The sequence below is a fragment of the Vulpes vulpes genome, chromosome 7 (assembly GCF_048418805.1).
Source record: "Vulpes vulpes isolate BD-2025 chromosome 7, VulVul3, whole genome shotgun sequence".
NCBI classification, from domain to species: domain Eukaryota; kingdom Metazoa; phylum Chordata; class Mammalia; order Carnivora; family Canidae; genus Vulpes; species Vulpes vulpes.
Genome location: NC_132786.1, coordinates 68378074 through 68401756, shown reverse-complemented (window position 1 = coordinate 68401756; position 23683 = coordinate 68378074). Strand labels below are relative to the sequence as shown.

Sequence of the window (23683 nt, the reverse complement as noted above, 5' to 3'; positions counted from 1 at the left end):
TACGCTCACTGTCAATTCAAGGGCTCCAGAGAAGATATGTCCAAATCATATGCATACAAATATGTTCTTATGAAAAGCTAAAAAAAAAAAAAAAAAAACTTCAAAAAATATCTTCATCAGTCGTGTTTTCAGCACTAAGTACTTAGCTGACTGCCTTTCCTTTTGCTCCATGACAACCCTGAAATCATCTTGTTGGCGTAAAAGATCCTCCAAATTCTATTTAGATAATTGCACTATTTATATAGTATCTAGGACAATATGTTCATAAATGAATTTAATTAATTACTTCAGTTTGAAAGACCTACTTCTAGAAATCACTTTCTTGACCAGGCATTCAGAGAAGAGAATAAGAAGAGCTGAGCTGTTTCTTTGTATTGATGATCGATAAATAATGTTAGACCACCAAATCTTTCATCTTCAAGGTGCAAGCAAGAGTGACGGCAAGATTAGCAAAAGCTGGGGGCCTTTTTTTTTAAGTTTGTAACCTTAGAAATTATTTAAAATAACACCAATGGTCAAAATAACCATAGGGAATTCCAGCACTAGTACTGTCTAGCTGTGTGACCTTGGGCAAGTTACAGGGTTCTCATGTAGAAACAATAACAGTTCCTACCTCAAGATTATTGTGAGAAGTAAATGAGTTAATAAATTGAAGGGCAATGTCTAGCACATAGTGTGTATATGAGTGTTAGTCTGAACATGTAAGCAAAAAAATCTTAAAAATAGCATTTTATCATTAATGGGATTTAACACTTCAAATTAGAAATACTTGGCAAACAGGATGGTCTTCTCTGACAATCCTTTTAAAAACTTCAACAACCTTGGTCGAATTAAGGAGCTTAGGCAGAATTAGAATAATATTGGAAAGAAATTGAAGTTGAGCAAAATGTTGCTGAGATCAAGAGATTGTTTTGCGGGCATTCACATGCAGCATCGCAGCTTGGAGAAGTGAGTTGGGGAAACACCAGCCCTAGGGTCATAATGAATTCTACTTGCAGATCCACGCATAAAAGGCTTGTCATGGCACCTGGCACATAGTACATGCTCATTAAATGCTATCTAGTATTGTTAGTTCCTTATTGATAAAACCATTTCTATCCTATGTTTCAGATTGGTTAGATAGTAAATACTATCAAGTGATTTAACTGGGAACTCAATTACCAGATAGTGGGCATTCTGTTTTCCTTTTGTGGTGAGATAAGACCAAGACTGACATTACAAGCTTACCTAATCTAAAGACCCTCGGTTTTCGCAAAGGAAAGTAAAGTGAGAAAGACCCCCCCCCCCCCAAAAAAAAAAAGTCTTTCCTAGAGGAATTGACCAATGAAATAACATCTTTGAAAAGGCTGTTCTTGAAGGACAAGTGTTTAGGGAGCACCTCACGCTTGCCAGAGGTGAGAGTTTAGGCTTGGGTGGAAGTCTCATCACCAGCCTCATTATAAAACATATTTAAAGAAGAAGGATTTCCTGTCTATGCAGGCTCCCCGAAGGTTTCTTTGCGATCTCCTCCTCCTCCTTCCTCTTGCCCAAATGCTATATGTATGCAGATCTTATATGTCAAGTTTCCAGTCTTGAAATTTGCCTGTCCTATATCTTAACTCCTTCAAAGCATCAATTAACTACTTCGTCATAAATTCATACGCTTAAAAAAACCCCAGAGATTCAGGGTTCTAGTGTTATATGTTTTATTTGATTTTATTTTTAAGTTTATGTTTTTATTTGTAAGTAAGCTCTATACCCAGCATTGGGCTGGAACTCTCAACCCTGAGATCTAGAGTCGCCTCCTCCACTGACTGAGCCAGCCAGGCACCCCTCTTATATATGTTCTAATTAGGACATTCTAAATACAGGGCCCAAGTATTGAGCCCGTTCGTTCAGCTGTACCAAGCAGGTTTCAGTGTGAAGTTCAATGGAAAGAAATATTTCTCTTTTGTACCTCATTCTGTGTGAGAATACACATTCACATGCTTTGTCCTCATAATAGAATCTGTTCTCTAAGTAGCTGATTATTTCTTTGACTGGAAACTCAAGAATAGAGCACTTTACTGCTTGAACAGTTTAATCAATGTATTCAAAAAAAAAATATATATATATATGGACATTATTACTCTATTTCCTTGGACTTGTTAGCTTTCCACATATAAAAGCTTATTTTGCTATGGAAAATTATGGATACTATGCGATTGTGTGTTTTTTGCTTTTATTCCTTCCTTGGAAGCACAGATAAGACTTTTGAGATTTAATTCTGCCCTAGAAAAATATAGCTTTTTTCAGAACCTTTAGTTTTGTGATAATACGTCCAAATTAACTGAGTTTTCCTTTAATTTTCCATTAAAATTATGTAAATCTCGTTAAAAATAAACAGTGTATCACAGATTGTTGTGCATTAATTTGGTTTGGGCCTTTTTTATAGTTACAGCTTCAGTATTGAGACTCCTTTATAGTGGTTTTACAAGTACCTATGTATTATGTATGTATTTAATCATTGAGGGATAACTTATTCTTGCCAGTTAAAAAACAAAAACAGTTACCTGAATAAACATGTGTTGTTGTTTTTTTAAACCCCATTTGAGTGGGGGTGGGGGAAATGAATGATTCTGAAACCATCGGTTATCTGAGAACTTCTGTTGAAAATTAAAACCTGTTTCCAAGTCATACATTTTTGATTGTCTTGAAAAAGAGACAAATTCTAGCTTTTTTTTTCAAAGAGCGACAAATTCTTCATTTTCCCCCAGGGTTTTATTTAAATGTCAAAAACTGTATATATTTACAAGTGTTTAGTCTCATATTTTTGTTTTTTTGTTTTGTTTTGTTTTGTTTTTTGCTTTGAAGTAGTCTCATATTTTTGAATAGGAAAATGACTTAGTTGCTTTGCTATATAAATAGGCTTATTAATGTAGAAAAATTGGTTATTAAAGTAGGGGTTTTGTTTCTCAAAATATTCAGTCTGATTCCCAAATTCTAATTTTATTACAAGTTATTGACATGGCCATGTGGCTGTGTACCAGTAATGTCAGATCAACATTTTGTGTTTCCTCTCTTTATGTAGGAAAAGGCCTCGTTTAGTCTGTGTGATGGTATGATATTAAATATATACTCAAAATGTTTTATTCTTGGGTACCTGGCTCCTACTGCATTTGTTATTTAGGTTGGATTATCTGCTGCTGCTTTTAAAATGTTTAATGTGAATTATTCTAACTCTCTTGACTGCAAAGGGATAGGAGTCTAAATAAAAAAAGGTCTGAGCTACTTAGAATTAATTTGAGATATACTTCCACTTGATCCAGGTAATTCATTTATATTTTCTGGCATTTAATAATGATACTAATCTATAAAATAATTTTAAAATATGTCATGCATATTTAAATTCATTTGTGCTTCATGGTAGGTGTTTAAATAAATTTAACCAGCCCTTTATACTGAAGAACTTTGTTGTTTTTGTGGACTGTGATTTATACATATATTTTAATGTTGCCTTAAGGTTGACTTTAATTTAGATACTTTGAATAATATTATGTTAAGAAACTTTTGTTGCAGGGTATTATAACAATGATAATTATATATTTTTAATTGAGAAGCAAAATACTTTGTCTATTGATATATTAAAACATTAGAAACTGTCTTAAGAACTGTATGAAATCCTCATTATTGGAGTCCAAGTCATTGAAGTAGTGGCATTGCAAGGTAATTTAATAGTAATGGAAACACATTATCTTTACCCAAAATATATTTTTGAGAAACCATAAAGACATTAAATTGTTGGAATTATAGTCCTCTTGTATCATCAGATTGAACTGGAATTGTTCACACCATGACGTAAGACCTAAGACAGATTGCTTATATCTCAGAAAGGTAGAAGAAGGAACCCTGACACATATACTGTACTTTGAGTATGCTTTTGTATTTATATATAATATTGGAAATTTTGTGGAAATTCTCTCAATAAATATAGCTTCTATTTCTTTACTGTTTTAACTTTTCTCAAATTCATCTGGTCTTTTTCCCAATGCTCTTGGTTCTTAGAGTCCCATCAAGAGGACAGGTGTTCTGTTTCTCTCTCTCTTTTAAATGAGCACAGGATCTATCCTCTCCATATCATTCCACCCCTTGCATCAGCCATGTCAATTCTTTATGTAATTCAGTTATGTTAGGTATGTTCCTGGGTCCTTATATGAAGCCCCTCTTTCTGCACAATAATGCCTTTGTCCCAGATATTTAAATGCTTCTCTTGTGGTTTTAGATGTCTGTCCAGATGTCACCCCCTTAGAGAGGACTTCTCTGACCATCACACCCTCTCTCACTCTGTCCCCTTATTTGGCTTCCCGTTGCTTCGTTGTACTTACTGCCACCTGCCATCATCTGAGTGTTGTCTCTCCCCAACATTAGAATGTAATTCCCACAGCTCAGGACTTTTTAATCTGCTGCTGTGTCCCCAACGTCCAGCTCACTAGCTGACTCACAGGAGGTACTCAACAAATATGGATCTAATGGCTTTTCCATCAGGAAGATTTAACAGAGAAGGTCTCCACACAAGATCATCCCTTGTTATCACTAGGACTGTTGTTATAACCGTAGTTACCTCAGTGTTCCTTAGTTTGGACTATTGCCTGGAATTCCTTGGATGTGGATTCCCTCATTTGCTGCATCTTCTGATTCTCTCTCTCTCTGTCTCTCTCAAGGCAGGTGCTGGGTTGTGGAGCTTTAGACTTCCCAACATGATTAAATACTTTCAGTTGTCTACAACAGCACTTTCCTTACCTTATTGGCCTAGGATTGCCATGCAGTCGGGTGTTGCAGGCAGGCGGGGTTGGAGTTGAGGTTCCATACCAGCACACAACACAGCATCTGAGGCCTGCCTTCCCACAAGTGTCTCTGCCCTCGTCCAGGTGACACCTGTGGTCCAGGCACAGTCCTGGGTCTGAGTGCTGAGACTTCCAGACCCCCCCTCTGCAGCTCCTCACCTCATCAAGGAGCCCAGGTCTTCTGCATCAAGAACCTAGGCGCTGCCCTCTCTCTGTACAGAAGCCTCAGCCCCAAAAGCACTCTGACTTCTTGGTATCAGTTCCCACTCTTCCGACTTGGAACCTTCACTTCCAGCACCTGGAAATTTTTCTTTCTTGGTTTCTCAGCTTTGCTATGTATGATGCAAAATAAATTTCTGTCCTATATTACCAAGTGTTTTCTTGTCTTTGGGTGGAGGGAGCTTCCCATGTCTGCTCAGTCAGCCATATTGATTGGTGGGACATGTGGAAATAATTTATTTTAGCATTTAAAAAATTTTGAAATTTAGCATCTTTAGAGCAATATTCCTAAAAATGTTGACACTCCTATATGTCCAAAAGCACTTACACCAGGGATCCCTATGGGTGAGCAGTAATAGAAACTTTTATTCTTTATATTCCAGGTCTCTGGACAGTCTAATGTTTTAAAGGAAACTTTCAGCATTATTTATGAATAAATTCTGTTAAACAGTGACCTCATCATCCTTTCCATTATTTTTTTTAAGTTTATTCTCTGCATTGCATATTTTATTTTCTTTCTAGCCTTTTAGGGGAGTTTTATCAAATGGAATTTAATTATCAGTGTGGCTTTTCATTTATGTACTGTGTGTGCCAAGGTTTACTTCGGTTCCCTTTCTAAGGCTATACTGGTGAGCACCAAGTGTACTCCCAGGACATTTCTACTAGGTGCTATCGCCTGACTTTCCTATAATCAATAATAATTATTACCTTGTTTCCTAAGACATATTTTAATTCTCTTACTCTCAAGTTGAAACGCACACACTTTATTCATTTTGCTGTGTTTGGGACAGTCCAGACACAAAGCATTTCCCTCACTTCACAAAGTTTCCCCTACCCCTTTTCATGCCTTTTACCTGTAAACTTTGGTTTCTTCCCTACCAGATATTAAGATACCTCAGCTGAAATCTGAAGAGCCTTCTAGGAAGCTCACCACTTGGACTTTGTGTGATTTGCTGGAGTCTACAGACAGAAACTACTTTGTGAAATTATGGGCCAAACTTGCAGCCAAAAAAACCCCAGTGGTAAGGAGGGGTGGGAGGGGTAGATCAGCCCAAAAGGGGATTTGGTATTTTCAGACTAACTTTCGCCAAAACTCAACTCTGGTATCAGCTGAAGACAAATTTTTTGCCTCTTTCTACACCTGTAGGGATAGACATGGGTTCTACAAAGAGTATTCAGTGTAGCTTTTGTGGGTCCCTTTCCCTACCTTTTGTCAATACTCTGACAGCCCTTTTATTTAGCAAGAATAGAAAAGCACTTCTTTGATAGAATTAACATGATAAAATATGTATTCCAACAGAAAACTTGTTTTCTTGTGGGGTAAAATTTTGAGTGTTCTTGCGCTGAGCCTTCAAAGCAAGTTCACTCAGAGGCCCCTTTTTAATGATTTTGCAGCATTTAAGGCAATCATACAATTTTGTCCCAATTCAGTTCTTGGGCCGCTCAGAAAAATCAGAAAAACCATATGTGCATGAGTGCTGACTACAGAGGGATCACTGCATGCAGATTAGGGCGTGTTCATTTTCCCTTTGTGATGGTTTCATAGGATGATCTGGGAATGTGAAGAGGCCTAACTCAACGGCAACTGCAGTTGCTCCAGATTCGATGGGACTTGCCTTTCAGTGATCAGCTCGTAGTTTGTGTTTCCTTACGGCTAGGCTGTTGTGAGCAAATCATTCATCACGTCATATAGGCTGTGGTGGGAAGAATCAGACTAGTTACTTCAGATGAAAAGTCTCAGGCTGTGGTATATCCAGGCCTCACTTTGCAGTCTGCTTGGAGGAAGTCATAGGATGTCAGTATTCAAGGGGCAAGGAACAGATGCCCGTTCAAGCCAGCCTGAGTAAGAGGTAGCTCCAAATAAAAAAATGTAACGAGTGGGTTCCCAGTGCATCATGAACAGGGCTGAAGTACAGACCTCACAGGACCAGCTCTAGGATTAACCAGTAAGGTGCTAGGGTTTCTCTGCCTTCCAGAGGCAGCAAGTGCCTGTCATCTCTGCTCCTGTTTCTAGAATGTTCTGTTGCACCCTCCCTCCTGGCCAGCCTCCTCCACTCAGGCCGGCTCCTCTCCCTTGTAGCTTGAACTCCCTCTCGTTCATGCTGGCCCCAGCTCTCCATGGCCTCTTGGCTCTATGCTTACAATTCCTGACAACTTCTTTCCATCATTCATATTGTGGGAGGCCCAGAGAACCCAGTTGTCCCAGCTGTACTTTTCAAGCCATTCTACAGAGTCCACATGAGACTGCTTGTCCAGTCACCTGTGGAAGGGCAAAGAGCACAGGTACAGATTAGGGTTTCTTAGGAGGAGCAGTGGGTGGGTGCACCCTAAACATGTAAATAATATGAATTTGTGCCACAATACTTAGGTGCAGGTAACATCATATTGATTCATCCAAAATAAATTAATTCTGGACTTGTTCCCATCCACCAGGATCCATGGGAAGTCAGTCATTAGGAATTGGAATAGGGGTGGGGCAAGATGGTGGAAGAGTAGGGTCCCCAAGTCACCTGTCCCCACCAACTTACCTAGATAACTTTCATATAAGCCTGAAAACCTATGCATCCGACCTGAGATTTAAAGAGAGAACAGCTGGAACGCTACAGAGAGAAGGATTTTTGCTTCTAACAAGTAGAAAGGTGGAAAAAATAAAAAAGAATCAAGGGAGGAGGAGCCCCGTGAGGAGCCAGGCTAAAGCTGGGTGGCAGGAGCCTCAGGACAAGAAAGCCCAGCCCCGGAGAAGCAGGAACTTTAAGAATCTGCTCCGGATTCTTCCCGGACGGAAAGGCGCTCACAGGGAAACCGGGCAGAAGCGCAGGAGGGGCAGTGGAGTCTCCAGGTTCCTAGGGTCACTAACAGAGGAGGGGCCCCCAGGGGAGAGCGCCCCACACACCGCCAGCCGAGTTCCCTGGCAGGGCCTCGGGAGCAACTCAGGCGGCTGCTCCGGGCAGAGGGGGCTGCACCTGCTGCTTTCGGGAGCTGTGGCCGGGACCCCAGGGTGCCGGGACATGGCCCAGGATCCGGCCTCCCCCGGGACAGGCAGAGGCCAGGAGGGCCCAGGACAGCGAGGATGCTCCTGCCCCGAGCTGAGCAGATCAGCGGCCCCGCCCCGGAGCCTCCAGGCCCTGCAGACAGAGAGCTCCGTGGTTACTGCGGGGGCTGACTCTAGGGCTGCAGAGCTGGCTGCCACCACTGGGGCTGTACTTCCTCCTGGTGTCACCCTGTGCCTGGGAGGGGCGGGGCTGCCAGGGAACAGGGGCCTCACAGGATAAACAGCTCCGGCTGACCGGTGCACCAGGCAGGGGACGGGCAGCTCCCCCAGGTGCTCAAACCTGAGAATCAGCACAGCAGGCCCCTCCCCCAGAAGACCAGCTGAAAGGACAGGGGAAGAGCAAGTTCTTGGCTGAGCAGCACTGGAAAGCTCCAGGGGAAGTCAAGGGATTTATTTACAGTATATAGAACCAGAGGATATCTCTCCTTGTTTTTTTTTTTTTTTTTTTTTTTTGTTGTTGTTGTTGCTGTTGTTTTTCTTCTTCTTTTCTTCCTTTTTCCAGTACAATTCGTTTCTAGCCCCTCTGCACTGAGCAAAATGACTAGAAAGAAGAACTCATCACAAAAGAAAGAATCAGAAACAGTCCTCTCTGTCACAGAGTTACAGAATTTGGATTACAATTTGATGTCAGAAAGCCAACACAGAAGCACAATTATAAAGCTACTGGTGGCTCTGGAAAAAAGCATAAAGGATTCAAGAGACTTCATGACTGCAGAATTTAGATCTAATCAGGTCGAAAATAAAAATCAATTAAATGACATGTGATCCAAACTAGAGGTCCTAACGATGAAGGTTAATGACGTGGAAGAAAGAGTGAGTGACATAAAAGACAAGTTGATGTCAAGGAAGGAAGCTGACGAAAAAAGAGAAAAAAGACCATGATGAAAGGTTAAGGGAAATAAATGACAGCCTCAGAAGGAAAAATCTAGGTTTAATTGTGGTTCAGAGGGCGCCAAAAGGGACAGAGGACCAGAAACCATATTTGAACAAATCATACCTGAGAATTTCCCTAATTTGGAAAGGGAAACAGGCATTCAGATCCAGGAGATAGATCCCCCCCTAAAATTAATAAAAATCGTTCAACACCTCAACATCTAATAGTGAAACTTACAAATTCCAAAGATAAAATCCTTAAAGCATCAAGAGACAAGACATCCCTAACCTTTATCGGAAGAAGTATTAGATTAACAGCAGACCTCTCCACAGAGACCTGGCAGGCCAGAAAGGGCTGGCAGGATATATTCAGGGTCCTAAATGAGAAGAACATGCAGCCAAGAATACTCTATCCAGCAAGGCTATCATTCAGAAAAGAAGGAGAGATAAAGAGCTTCCAAGATAGGCAGGAACTGAGAATATGTGACCACCAAACCAGCTCTGCAAGAAATTTTAAGGGGGACTGTAAAAGAAAGAGGTAGTCCAAAGAAATAATCCACAAAAACTGGGACTGAATAGGTATCATGATGACACTAAATTCATATCTTTCAATAGTAACTCTGAACATGAATGGGCTTAATGATCCCATCAAAAGACGCAGGGTTTCAGACTGGATGAAAAACAAGACCCAACTATTTGCTGTCTACAAGAGACTCATCTTAGACCTACAGCCTGAAAATGAAAGTTTGGAGAACCATTTACCATTCAAATGGTCCTCAAAAGAAAGCGGAGGTAGCCATTCTCCTATAAGATAAATTAAAGACTGTAGTAAGAGATGTAGAGGGATACTATATCATACTTAAAGGATCTATCCAACAAGAGGACCTAACAATCATGAATACTTATGCCCTTAATGTGGGAACTGCCAAAAATATCAATAACCAAAGACATACTTAGATAATAATACACTAATAGTAGGAGACTTCAACATGGCACTTTCTGCAAATGACACATCTTCTAAGCACAATATCTACAAAGAAACAAGAGCTTTAAATGATACACTGGACCAGATGGATTTCACAGATATCTACAGAACTTTACATCCAAATGCAACTGAATACACATTCTTCTCAAGTGCACATGGAACTTTCTCCAGAATAGACCACATACTGGGTCACAAATCGGGTCTGAACCGATACCAAAAGATTGGGAGAGTCCCCTGCATATTCTCAGACCATAATGCCTTGAAATTCGAACTTAATCACAACAAGAAGTTTGGAAGGACCACAAACACGTGGAGGTTCAAGAGCATCCTGCTAAAAGATGAAAGGGTCAGGAAATTAGAGAAGAATTAAAAGGATTCATGGAAACTAATGAGAATGAAGATACAACCATTCAAAATCTTTGGGATACAGCAAAAGCAGTCCTGAGAGGGAGATATATCACAATACAAGCATCCCTCAAAAAATTGGAAAATCGCAAATACACAAGCTATCCTTGCACCTAAAGGAACTGGAGAAAGAAGAGCAAATAAAACCTACACCAAGCAGAAAAAGAGAGTTAATAAAGATTCGAGCAGAACTCAATGAAATAGAGACCAGAAGAACTGTGGAACAGATAAACAAAACCAGGAGTTGGTTCTTTGAAAGAATAAGATAGATAAACCATTAGCAAGCCTTTTTAAAAACAAAGGAGACAAGACTCTAATTAATCAAAACATGAATGAAAAAGGAGAGATCACCACCAATACCAAGGAAATACAAACGATTTTAAAAACGTATTATGAGCAGCTATACACTAATAAATTAGGCAATCTAGAAGAAATGGACACATTTCTGGAAAACCATAAACTACCAAAACTGGAACAGGAAGAAATAGAAAACCTGAACAGGCCAATAACCAGGGAGGAAATGGAAGCAGTCATCAAAAACTCCCAAGACACAAAAGTCCAGGGCCAGATGGCTTCCCAGGGGAATTCTATTAAATGTTTAAAGAAGTAACAATATCTATTTTACTAAAGCTGTTCCAAAAGATAAAAAGGGATGGAATACTTCCAAACTCGTTCTATGAGGCCAGCATCACCTTAATTCCAAAACCAGACAAAGACCCCACCAAAAAGGAGAATTATAGGCCAATATCCCTGATGAACATGGATGCAAAAATTCTCAACAAGATACTAGCCAGTAGGATCCAACAATACATTAAGAAGATTATTCATCATGACCAAGTGGGATTTATCCCTGGGATGGAAGGCTGGTTCAGCACTCGTAAAACAATCAATGTGATAGGTCATCAACAAGAGAAAAACAAGAACCATATGATCCTCTCAATAGATGCAGAGAAAGCATTTGACAAAATACAGCATCCATTCCTGATCAAAACTCTTCAGAGTGTGGGGATAGAGGGAATATTCTTCAGCACCTTAAAAGCCATCTATGAAAAGCCCACAGCAAATATCCTTCTCAATGGGGAAGCACTGGGAGCCTTTCCCCTAAGATCAGGAACAAGACAGGGATGTCCACTCTTACCACCTCTATTCAACATAGTACTGGAAGTCCTAGCCTCAGCAATCAGGCAACAAAAAGAAATAAAAGGCATTCAAATTGGCAAAGAAGAAATCAAACTCTCCCTCTTCACCGATGACATGATACTCTACATAGAAAACCCAAAAGACTCCACCCCAAGATTGCTAGAACTCATACAGCAATTTGGCAGTGTGGCAGGATACAAAATCAATGCCCAGGGGATCCCTGGGTGGCGCAGCGGTTTGGCGCCTGCCTTTGGCCCAGGGCGCGATCCTGGAGACCCGGGATCGAATCCCACATCGGGCTCCCGGTGCATGGAGCCTGCTTCTCCCTCTGCCTGTGTCTCTGCCTCTCTCTCTCTCTCTTTCTGTGACTATCATAAATAAATAAAAAAATTAAAAAAAAAAAAAAAAAAAAAAAAAAAAAAAAAAAAAAAAAAAAAAAAAACAAAATCAATGCCCAGAAGTCAGTCGCATTTCTATACACTAACAATGAGAGTGAAGAAAGAGAAATTAAGGAGTCAATCCCATTTACAATTGCACCCAAAAGGATAAGTTAAACCTAACCAAAGAGGTAATGGTTCTATACTCTTAAAACTACAAACCATTTCTGAAAGAAATTGAGGAAGACACAAAGAGATGGAAAAATATTCCATGCTCATGGATTGGCAGAATTAATGTGAAAATGTCAATGCTACCCAGGGCAATTTACACATTTAATGCAATCCCTATCAAAATACCATGGACTTTCTTCAGAGAGTTGGAAAAAATCAGCTTAAGATTTGTGTGGAATCAGAAAAGACCCCAAATAGCCAGGGGAATATTGAAAAAGAAAACCAGAGCCGGGGGCATCACAATGCCGGATTTCAGGCTGTACTACAAAGCTTTGATCATCAAGACAGTGTGGTACTGGCACAAAAACAGACACATAGATCAATATAACAGAATAGAGAATCCAGAAATGGGCCCTCAACTCTATGGTCAACTAATCTTCGACAAAGGAGGAAAGACTATCCATTGGATGAAGGACAGTTTCTTCAATAAATGGTGCTGGGAAAATCGGACAGCCATGTGCAGAAGAATGAAACTAGACCACTCTCTTTCACCATACACAAAGATCAACTCAAAATGGGTGAAAGATCTAAATGTGAGACAAGAATCCATCAAAATCCTAGAGGAGAACACAGACAACACCCTTTTTGAAGTTGGCCACAGCAACTTGTTGCATGATACATCTATGAAGGCAAGGGAAACAAAAGCAAAAATGAATTATTGGGACTTAAGATTAAAAGCTTCTGCACAGCAAAATAAACAGTCCACAAAACTAAAAGATAACCTACATATGGTAGAAGATAGTTGCAAATGACCTATCAGATAAAGGGCTAGTATCCAAGATCTATAAAGAATTTATTAAACTCAACAGCAAATAAACAATCTAATCATGATATGGGCAAAAGACATGAAGAGAAATCTCACAGAGGAAGACATAGACATGGCCAACAAGCACATGAGAAAATGCTCCACATCACCGGCCATCAGGGCAATACAAATCAAAACCACAATGAGATACCACCTCACACCAGTGAGAATGGGGAAAATTAACAAGACAGGAAACAACAGATGTTGGAGAGGATCCCTCTTGCACTGTTGGTGGGAATGTGAACTGGTGCAGCCACTCTGGAAAACTGTATGGAGGTTCCTCAAAGAATTAAAAATAGACCTGCCCTACGACCCAGCAATTGCACTGCTGGGGATTTACCCCAAAGATTCAGATGCAGTGAAATGCCGGGACACCTGCACCCCGATGTTTATAGCAGCAATGTCCACAATAGTCAAACTGTGGAAGGAGCCTCTGCGTCCATCGAAAGATGAATGGATAAAGAAGATGTGGTCTATGTATACAATGGAATATTCCTCAGCCATTAGAAATGACAAATACCCACCATTTGCTTCAACGTGGATGGAACTGGAGGGTATTATGCTGAGTGAAGTAAGTCAGTCGGAGAAGGACAAACATTATATGGTCTCATTCATTTGGGGAATATAAAAAATAGTGAAAGGGAATAAAGGGGAAAGGAAAGAAAATGAGTGGAAATATCAGTGAGGGTGATGGAACATGAGAGACTCCTAACTCTGGGAAACGAACAAGCGGAGTGGAAAGGGAGGTGAGCCGGGGGGGCTGGGGTGACTGGGTGACGGGCACTGAGGGGGGCACTTGGCGGGATGAGCACTGGGTGTTATGGTATATGTTGGCACATCGAACTCCAATAAAAATTATATATTTCAAAAAAAAAAAGGAATTGGGATCACTCCCATCTTTTGGATCAAGTTCAAGAACCCAAGTTTTATACCATCCTGGAAAATTGGGGAAGAGGTCGTGGCCTCCAGACCACCATGGTTACCATGGAGATGTCCCTAGTCTAAGAGCTTGAGTTTCATTCTGAGCCAGGGGCGCTGGCACTCTCCATATCCTCTGCTACCAGTACCTTTGCCTAGTACCGACCCTGAAGGGGCTCCTTCTCCATGAGGAGCCTCTCAGCCTCTTTCTTTCTAGGCTGGAAAATCCAGATCTTTTCGGGTCAATTTACGCCTTTCTCTCTATACTTGTCATCCTGTCCTTAGATAGTATGGCTTTATGCTTGTTGGGGCTTAGACTTGCAAATATAGGTTCTTCTTTATGTCCCCAGGATATAGCATATCCACAGTGTAAACTCCAGAACAAATCCTCAGCCACATTTATCCTTTACCATGAAGTCTGTGTCCTAACAACCAGAACCCCTCGCATCCCAGTTCTGCTGTCCTGACACACAGCCTCACAAACACCAATGAGAAATACATACCATTGACTTGCCACACTGCTCTGCCAGTTAGTTGGGTTTCGTGATTTATTTAAACATGACAAATCTTCTTCAAATTAGAAAAACTTCAGGCTCGGGGCACCAGAGTGGCTTGGCAGCTGAGCCTCTCCCTTTGGCTCAGGCCATGATCCCGGTATCCTGAGATAAAGGCCCGCATCAGGCTCCCCGCAGGAAGCCTGCTTCTCCCTCTGCCAATGGCACTGCCTCTCTCTGTCTCCCATGAATAAATAAAATATTAAAAAAAAAAAAGAAAAAAACTTCAGGTTTAATAAAATACAGCTTTTGTCTGGTTAAGGGCATTCAGGTAGAAGTTAAGAGAACAGGGGATGAGAGGAACAGAGATGGGAGAAAAAAAACCACATACACACACAATGTGTACAATGTGTTCTTGCTATAAATCATGACCAACATTTCAGTATAAAACTAACAAACACTTTGGTGAAACTAGAGAGGGAAGGATAAGGCAGTGTGATAGTAGAAGGAGCCAACTTGGTGGTAGATGGGAAAGGGGCACAGGTATTACCATTTGTGATCAAAGTAGTCTCGTGAACTTTGACCCAGGTCACCGCTTATCTGTGGTCACCTCCCTGAGAAACTGTTCATCCCCGCAGCCCAGGGCATCCATAGCCTGATGTAGACCATTGCCTGTGTCCCCAGTGGGAGGGTTAGCAGTACCTGATCCACGATAGTAACAAAGCTCAAACTCGGTGTAGCCTCGACGTCCTGGTATCTTTGCCCATCAGTGCTAGTGGAGATACAACGGGATGATAGTTTCATAGAGAAGCAGATCACATCCCTCAACAAACAACAGCCACGTTAAACAGAAATATGTGCAAAATACTAAATTGCTGCTGTCGTATATATGGGGTGAATGCGTTAAGGTTATTTTTAATGCCTCATTTTCCTTCAAAGATGATGAACTCAACACTATTTTTAAATTCTAAGTAGTTATTAGATTTTAGGTTCTTAACCTTTTGCGTAGCTGTTAACAATGCAAAATGAGCCACAGGACAGCAGAAGCTGTAGAGAGGTGTTACCTTGTTAATGCTAGAGAACATAAATAGCCTTTACACACATTTGTAATTTGGAAAGGGCTTTCGTGTAAATTTATCTCATGTACCTTTCACTGCAACCCTTGGGAGATGTTATTTTGCTCATTTTACTTTCCCCGACATAAATTTCCATGTATTTTTGAGAACTTTTAGTGGGCTGAAGAAAGTAATTGCAACTTCCTCTGTCAAAAACCTGTATTAAATTGTATCCCCCCAAAAGTAAACATTTTGTGCTCTTTCGGTGTCTTCACTGTAGATTTAATATATTCATACTCACTTTTAGAAACACCATCTAATAGTAATAGGTGGAAATTCCCATTGTCTAGGCTTTTTGGGGTTCTTTTTCTCTGAAACTCCTTCCCACAGATGTTGAAGATGATGTTCTTCCTCTCTGCTCAAATTCACCCCAAACTCCATGTATGCATGAGTCTTTCTGTCTTACCCTCTATTCAAACATTCCAACCTTTCCTTGTGCATAGTTTCTAACTATACATATATGTCAAGGTGCAATTACAAAATTTAAGGTGGATCATCTGTATAAATGTGAAAGACAAAGCAGTAATACTTCTAGAAGATAATGTAAGGTTTTTATGACTTTGAGGCAGGTACAGATTCCTTAAATACAATACAAAAAGCACAAATTACAAAGGAAAAGTTTCAAACGTTGAGGAACATTAAAATTAGCAATTTATGTCAATTAAAAAAAACAGTATTAAAGAGGAAAAAAGACAAACCAGAGAGAGGGGGGTGATATCTGCAATAAATATAACTAACAAAATGTTGTTATTTAGAATATATAAAGAACTTTTATAAAGTATTAAGAGAAAAATAACAGAAAAACTTCTTTACAAAGGATAATATCAAGAAAAAATAACTTATGGAAGAACCTCTTTACAAAGGATAATATCTAGATGGCCAATAATCATGTGGAGATATACTCAACCTCATTATCAGGAAATAGAAATTATAGCCACAGTGAAATACTACTATTTATACACTAGAAGTTCAAATTATGAGGTGTTAAGATGTGGAATACTTGAAATTCTTAGAAGACCACTGGTAGGAGATTCAGTTTGTACACTTTAGAAAATAGATGGGCATCATCCACTAAAGTCGAGCATACATATACCCTATGCCTCAGCAGTGGGATTCCAATGGAAATATGTGGCCATCTGCACCAAAAGATATGTGCAATATTGTTTGTAGTAGCCTTGTATATATTAGTCCTAAACAGGAAACTCAAGCGTCCACTAGCAGTAGATTGGCCAAGTAAAATTTGAATATTCATGTAGTGAATGAATGAATGAAGTACAGTAATGGAAAGGAACAGACTTCACTCAATGGTTGTATCTCTCAAACATCCTGTTAAAGTGTTCTTGACTCTAAAGAATACACATTATATGTGCTCATTTCAACAGCACATAAACTAGAATACACATTATATAATTTTTTAAAATTTAAATTCAATTAGCCTACATATAGTACATCATTAGTTTCAGATGTAGTTCTTTTTTTTTTTTTTAAGATTTTATTTATTTGAGAGAGAGACCATGATCAGAGAAAGGGGCAGACTCTCAGGGAGAAGCAGACTCCCCACTGACCTGGGAGCCTGATGCGGGGCTTGATCCCAGGACCTCTGGATCATGACCTGAGTCAAAGGCAGATGCTAAACTCACTGAACCACCTGGGTGCCCTCAGATATAGTTCTCAGTAATTTATCAGCTGTGTAAAACACCCAGTGCTCATCCCATCATGTGGCCTCTTTAATGCACACTATATGATTCTATTAATATATAATTTAAAAATCAGCAATACTAAACCATAGTACCTAGGGATCCATGTTTACATGAAAAAGTATAGAAGTGGTTACCATAAAAGTCAAGAGAGTGCTTATCTCGGGAGCAGGAAGAAGGTGGTAAATGTTGAAAAGGACACAAGGTATGTTGGCCTTTGGGGGTTTAGGAGGATACCTGGTATAGTGGGGTAAGTACCATTTGTTCATTGGCTGGACAGACCTCAGTGAGTTACTCAGCCTCTCTGGGGTTGGTAGCATTTCCTGCAGCTTGAAAAATCAAGGGCATTCAATAAGGGTTTAGTCCAGGAGTGATGCTGAAACCAAAACCAGACAGAGGTCCAACTGATCATTATGAAGGATTGAAAGAGAGTAAGAAATCCGGACCATACCAGTAGACCACATTAGGGTGAGAGCTTGTGAAGTGCTGAGACTTAGCTTCCTATCTCCCTGAATGTAAATCTGGGGAGACAGAAATAATGAGCTAAGGTAAGTGTGGCCGTGTGTGAAAGTAGTGTCCATAGTCTGTGTGACAGTTTTCTGGAAGATGAGTTCATTCTGTCATTGCTAGTTTAGCAATCCTGGGAGGAGCTTTTGCTCTCAGAAGGCTCCCCTTCCCTCCCCTTTCCTTCCCCAAATCCTTCCCTCTCTTCCCTTCCTTTCCTCTCATTCATTCCTCTTCCTTTCTTCTCAAATGTACTTACTTTTCTGAGTGACTCCCAGAGCATATTAATTTGAGCATCTCTGAAAAATTCCTGGAGAACTGTAAATATAATTTTGATCAGCCTTACTTCTTAAATGCAATTTTCTTTTAAGGTTTGATTAAAAAAATGCAGAGCTCTTTTCTTACCACTGCAAAAAATATATGGCAAACACTATCCAGTGAAAGTTTTTATTTACACGACACATATACTATTGATTACAGAACTTGGAGTTCACAAGTTTTGTCAGCCATTTAGTTTCCCTTACTGATGGCAACCCCCATTTGCACTTCTGGGAGGCATACGTGAAGGCTATGACAGCTTAGTGAAGATTTCCTGCTCTGGAACTGTGACTAGATTTTTGCCTTCCAGAAGAAGCTTGATTTTTTTTGTTGTTGTTTTTATTATAAATTTATTTTTTATTGGTGTTCAATTTGCCAACATATAGAATGACACCCAGTGCTCAGAAGCTTGATTTTGAACCTTCACTTGAACTTCATTGGTATCTATTTCTTCAGCCAGGTCTTCTGATCTCCTTAGGGGATACCCTCACTCCTGGAGGAGGCCAGTTTACTGAAAGCTGAATCTCCACAACAATTGCTGAATGACCGATTCATTCAAAGCCAATTTAGCAAATTTATGTGTGTGGCAAATTAGATTAGTCCAATCCCATGAAGTACCTGAATGTGTGAAGACCAGTGGAAAGGTGGATCTGTGGTGACAAAATAGTGGGTCCCTATATCTACTAGGCACCACTTCCTTTCAATACTGTGAGGAAGCTTGGCTTAGGGAGCTTGCCCAATATCATACTGATTAGCAGTGTCTATTTTGACTCCAAAAGAAAAGTGCTTGCTTCTGCTCAGATGGATTTTTCAGGGCATGGCATTCACCAGATTTATTAGCTGGAATAATACTACAAAGAGATGCTCCTCGAACCACCTGGTTACCAAGTGGCACAGATCATATAGGATCAGCTGTCTAGGGCAGCTCGGGTGGCTCAGTGGTTTAGCTCTGCCTTCAGCCCAGGACCTGATCCTGGAGACCCAGGATCGAGTCCCACATTGGGCTGCCTGCATGGAACCTGCTTCTCCCTCTGCCTGTGTCTCTGCCCCACCCTCTCTCTGTATCTCATGAATAAATATATAAAATCTTTTTTAAAAAAAAGGATCAGCTAAGTGTTTTTACAAAATAATGGATTCCTCTTATTCTCTGAAGGTGACCAATTAATTTTTAAATATCATTTATGATCATTATGTTCTTGATTGTACATATTGAATGGTATCTACCCACTGCACTTTGTATCCTTATTGAAACTAGAATTATCCTACTGTCGGCCAGGGAGACCTTGTTCAGGTTGGTTCCTCTGTCCTTTACCATGACCCATGTCTATTTGCTCTCTTCCCGTCTTGCTCTCTGTTAGGACAAGATCTTCCATGCTCTTTTGTGCATTACCTGCCCCAGATCTGCAACACATCTTTTCTCCAAGAAGCCCTGGTTTCTTTAAGTGGGAGATGGTAGTGCAAGGGCATGCAAGGGCATGTGGTTGCTAGGAGTGCTCATCACTATTGGGGTAGTCATTGTTCAGGCCTTTTCTGTAGATAGATAAAATATTTCATGAGTTCAAGTTAATATTTCCAATTTAGATTCAAGACTTGAGGATTTTTACTCATTTTCTCTATTACATATCTTTCCTTCACACTGAGCATCCTGATGATTCTGAGAGACATGGGAGGTGATAAAACTATAATGTCACTAAATTTCTTACATGTTTATCCTTTTCTGAGACATATAGAAGAGCCTCAGAATAGTGATACCAATATGACTAGAGCCCCATACAAAGACCAAAGACAGTTAAAAATCTGGTTTGTGCATGTTCTCCACCTACCTCAGATCCGATCATTTGTGGTTGTGTTATGGCTACACTCTCAGCACATAGTCTTCTGCTTGCTCTCTTTTAACTCTCATTTTGTCTTAGTTCTCAAGTACCTGCATACTCATCATTAGGCCTCCGGCCAATGTCTAGTAGTTTTGGTGTCTAGGCACATTGTCTGCTAGATACAGGAAGGGCTCTGGGGGCAGCATTTCCTGAGTTTTTGCCTGCTGGTGACAGTCAGGGATACTCAAGACTCAAATTGTAGATTTTGCCACTCGTCCTGTTTGTTCGGGCTTCTTTATCAAGGACTCTTTACTATTTGCATGTTGATCTTCTTTGTCTTTCTTAAATATTTGTCATTTTCCCTTGAATCTTGTTACTTCTTTCTTTATTTCTTTTTGAGTTAAAATTTCCTCCTTCACTTTCTCTTCCTCTGGGCATTATTTGTTGTTGTTTTTATTAACTCTTCTATCCCTTCTGGTTCAGTTTTCATTTCTGAAGTGACTATTTTTTCCCTTATATTTCTAATTCTTTCCTGAGTTCCTTCACCTCACTTAGGAGTTTTTAAAATTTCAATTTATTAGGGCACCTGAGTGGCTCAGTTGGTTAAATACCTGACTCTTGATTACAGCTCAGGTCATGATCTCAGGATCGTGAGAGTGAACCCTGTGTAGGGCTCTGTGCTGGGTGTGGAGCCTGCTTAAGATTCTCTCCCTCTCCCTCTGCCCCTCCCCCAGCTCATGTGCTGTCTCTCTTAATACCATAAAATAACATGTAATAATTTACTTGTTCCTTAATGTTTTATTCAATTTCCTTAATGTCTTTTAGTTAATTATGAAATTGTAGATTACAAATTGTATCTGTTTTATGAGCATACTTTCATTGTATGTAGAGGTGTTAATCTCCTTTTTCTCTTTTTAAAAATATTAGCTCTGGGATTTTACTAGGAAATTTCTCATTTTTATGTGAAATTGGTTTTATCAAACTTCTATAAGGAAGCATCATTCTTTCAAATTGTGTAAAAATATGCAGCAATTTTCTCTTAGGGGTTTCGTGGCTCTGATTCCCCTCCACCACTTTGTCTAGACTCTCTCTTCATCTCTATTGACCTCTGTCGTAGTTGATTTTTATTTCACTCCCATCAACTTTTCTTTAGAGTGAGGCCATGTCAGGAGAAAGCCACAGTGTGTCAGTTTTAAGAAGTCATGGTTGACCCAGTTCCTCTAGAACTTACCGGGGACCCCTTATGCTAAGCCACTGTCAGGGTGGAAACAAGCCCCACTGTATTTCAGCTGTGGTGCCCAATTGTGCTGCTTTTCTTACCAGTGAATACTTTTTAACCATTTTGAGGTACTCCTGTTCACAGGTGTTTTAGCCCTCTGTTGCTCCCTTTGGCTTTCTCTTGAATAGACACTGGTGCCATGTGGTGGTGTCACTATTATCACCTGTATTTTGGAGTTTGAGGGGATATTTCTTCACCTAGTCTTCTTGTAAGTGTTTTGATATGTTTTTTTATTTTGCTCTTTGCTTGTTCTAATTATTTTTGTGTGGGAATTCTGAAAGATCCAGACTATGATTCCACTATTATTTTCATCTTCCCAGCCATGATATAATTGAAAGATCAGTATGGAAAAAAAAATTAAGATGGTGTAAAGTAAAATCACAATAGAAAATATATGTACTGTGATAGGGTATTTGAGGAAGAATAATGACAAATTAACCTGAGAGTGGATAGGACAGCAGAATTTGTCAATATATAGTACTTTTGTAGTAATATGAACAAATTTAGGTGTATTTATGGAGTTATGTAAACAGATAGTTTAAAATGGTGAAATTTAAGTAGAATTTCTTTCTTCCTTTCTTGTCCCATGACAGACCCCATCCCTCCAGCCTGACAGATATATTCTCCTTATCCTGCTTAGACAGAATCACAGAGCTAATGGTCAGGGAAACAATTAAATGGTCTTGGTGACTAAATAGACAACTGAGAGCCTGTGTTCGGTGAGTTTACATCTTAGCTCTCATGTGTCATGGTGTCTAAAAATTTCAAAAGCTTGACCCTGAATTTCTCAAGCTAGCAACTGTGTGCAACAAATTCTATTCCAGATCATAAAGAATGGTAGACATTATTCACACTTTATACTACTTCCCCAGATTTATACTGTTGTACATTAAAGATATATATTGAACTCCCACTGTGTGCTCAAGTGTGTTGTGCTGTGTGCAGGGGAACATAGGAGTGACCAAAGGGACTTCTGGTCTTGGGGATGCAACTTGTTTCCCAGAGGAGCTCACTGCATCAACCTTGGCATCACCACAGAGCAGAGCCACTCCTGCAGATTAGTTTCTGTAACACAAAAATGTTTTTAGAAGCACATTAACTTAACCCTTAAAAAATGATTCTTGAAAACCTCCCCCAAAACATGGAACCACTTGTAACTATGCTAGCCCCAAGGCTAAAACAAGTGGTTAGCTGTAAGTTGTGGGCTTGCAACCATAGCTTTGGCGTGGATTCTTTCACTGGCATACCTATTTGTTGTCATCTCTTATGTGATTTAAACAAATATCAACTTATAGAGGAGCCTGGTGGTGACATTAAAGTCAGAGCAAGTTTAGTTCAGATTCAGTTACCGTAAGCAAATATTGCTGTTTAAATAACTGTTATTATAAATCCCGTTTTAAATGAGTCTATTATGTAGGACATATAAGCACTTGCTGATTTATCTTTTCTGTAAATTAAGAATTTTATATGTCAGCTTTGCTTAAAATGAGGAAATCCGGCACTTGGATAGTTACTGAACAGATCACACTCCATTATATAATCTGTGTATAGACACACATTGTACTGTTTATAAAACAGCATGTGCTATCTCGTTTTTTCCCTCCATCTTTTTAAAGTCCCTTTTGCCACCAGATTATAAACCTTTTGAAGGCAGCAATTGTGTCTTTTATGTCTTTGTATCCCCATCAAATGTTTACTAAGTATATAGTGATGGTGATGTGCTGGTGAAATGTAGGAGATATTTCAGGGTCATACTGAAACATTGTTGGATATCGTCAATCAGTTGACTACTGCGTGCGAAGTCGAAGTAGTCTGCGTGCAAAGATCTGGGAAGACTAAAGAGATAGTAATATATATCCTTGAGAGATAATCCCATTGGAAAGAAAAAATATATAAACATTAATAAGGAATCACCACATTATTATTTAGATGTCAAATAAAGTTGATATATTAAATTGTGGTCTTCATAAAAATATTTCATTTATCAAGTTTTTTTTCTTTCCACTAAACCAATACCAGTGGTTTTTTAGACCCTTTTTCTTTCCACATATTTGGCAATCTCTAGTAAGAAGTTAATGATTATAGCTACTTTCACTGCATGACATATTTTTGATATCAATATAATTTTCTGATCATATTTCTTGCCTAGGAAAGAGATTCTCTGGAGAGACAATATGAGACAGCCCGGCAGGCCCTGATGGGAAAGATACCTCCTCACCATACCCTCCTATTTCAAAGGTAGCAATTTATCACATTTATTTAGATCTGGGCATTTTTATTTTTTTTATTATTATTTTTTTAATTTTTATTTATTTATGATAGTCACAGAGAGAGAGAGGCAGAGACATAGGCAGAGGGAGAAGCAGGCTCCATGCACCGGGAGCCCGACGTGGGACTCGATTCTGGGTCTCCAGGATCGCGCCCTGGGCCAAAGGCAGGCGCTAAACCGCTGCGCCACCCAGGGATCCCTAGATCTGGGCATTTTTAGATCGATTCTCTAGTATCCAAAGATATCATATGATTCCTAAATCATCAAGGTAAACAGGCCTTTGTACTAAAGTAGATCCAGTGATTCAGTAGTAAACCCAGTTCTAGAAGTTGTATTTTCCTTTCATTTATATATATTTTAAAAAGACGTAATATGTTCATAGCTAT

At 39.7% G+C, this 23683-nt stretch overlaps 1 protein-coding gene across 1 annotated transcript in view; it reads left to right on the top strand.

Moving 5' to 3' along the window:
• The window catches only part of LRGUK (leucine rich repeats and guanylate kinase domain containing), a 109620-nt gene that overhangs the window by 71696 nt on the left and 14241 nt on the right, over positions 1-23683 (top strand). Inside the window, exons 16-17 of the mRNA XM_026010862.2 lie at positions 5904-6043; positions 23178-23266. Coding sequence (XP_025866647.2) covers positions 5904-6043; positions 23178-23266 — 229 coding nt within the window. The remainder of the gene's footprint in view (positions 1-5903; positions 6044-23177; positions 23267-23683) is intronic.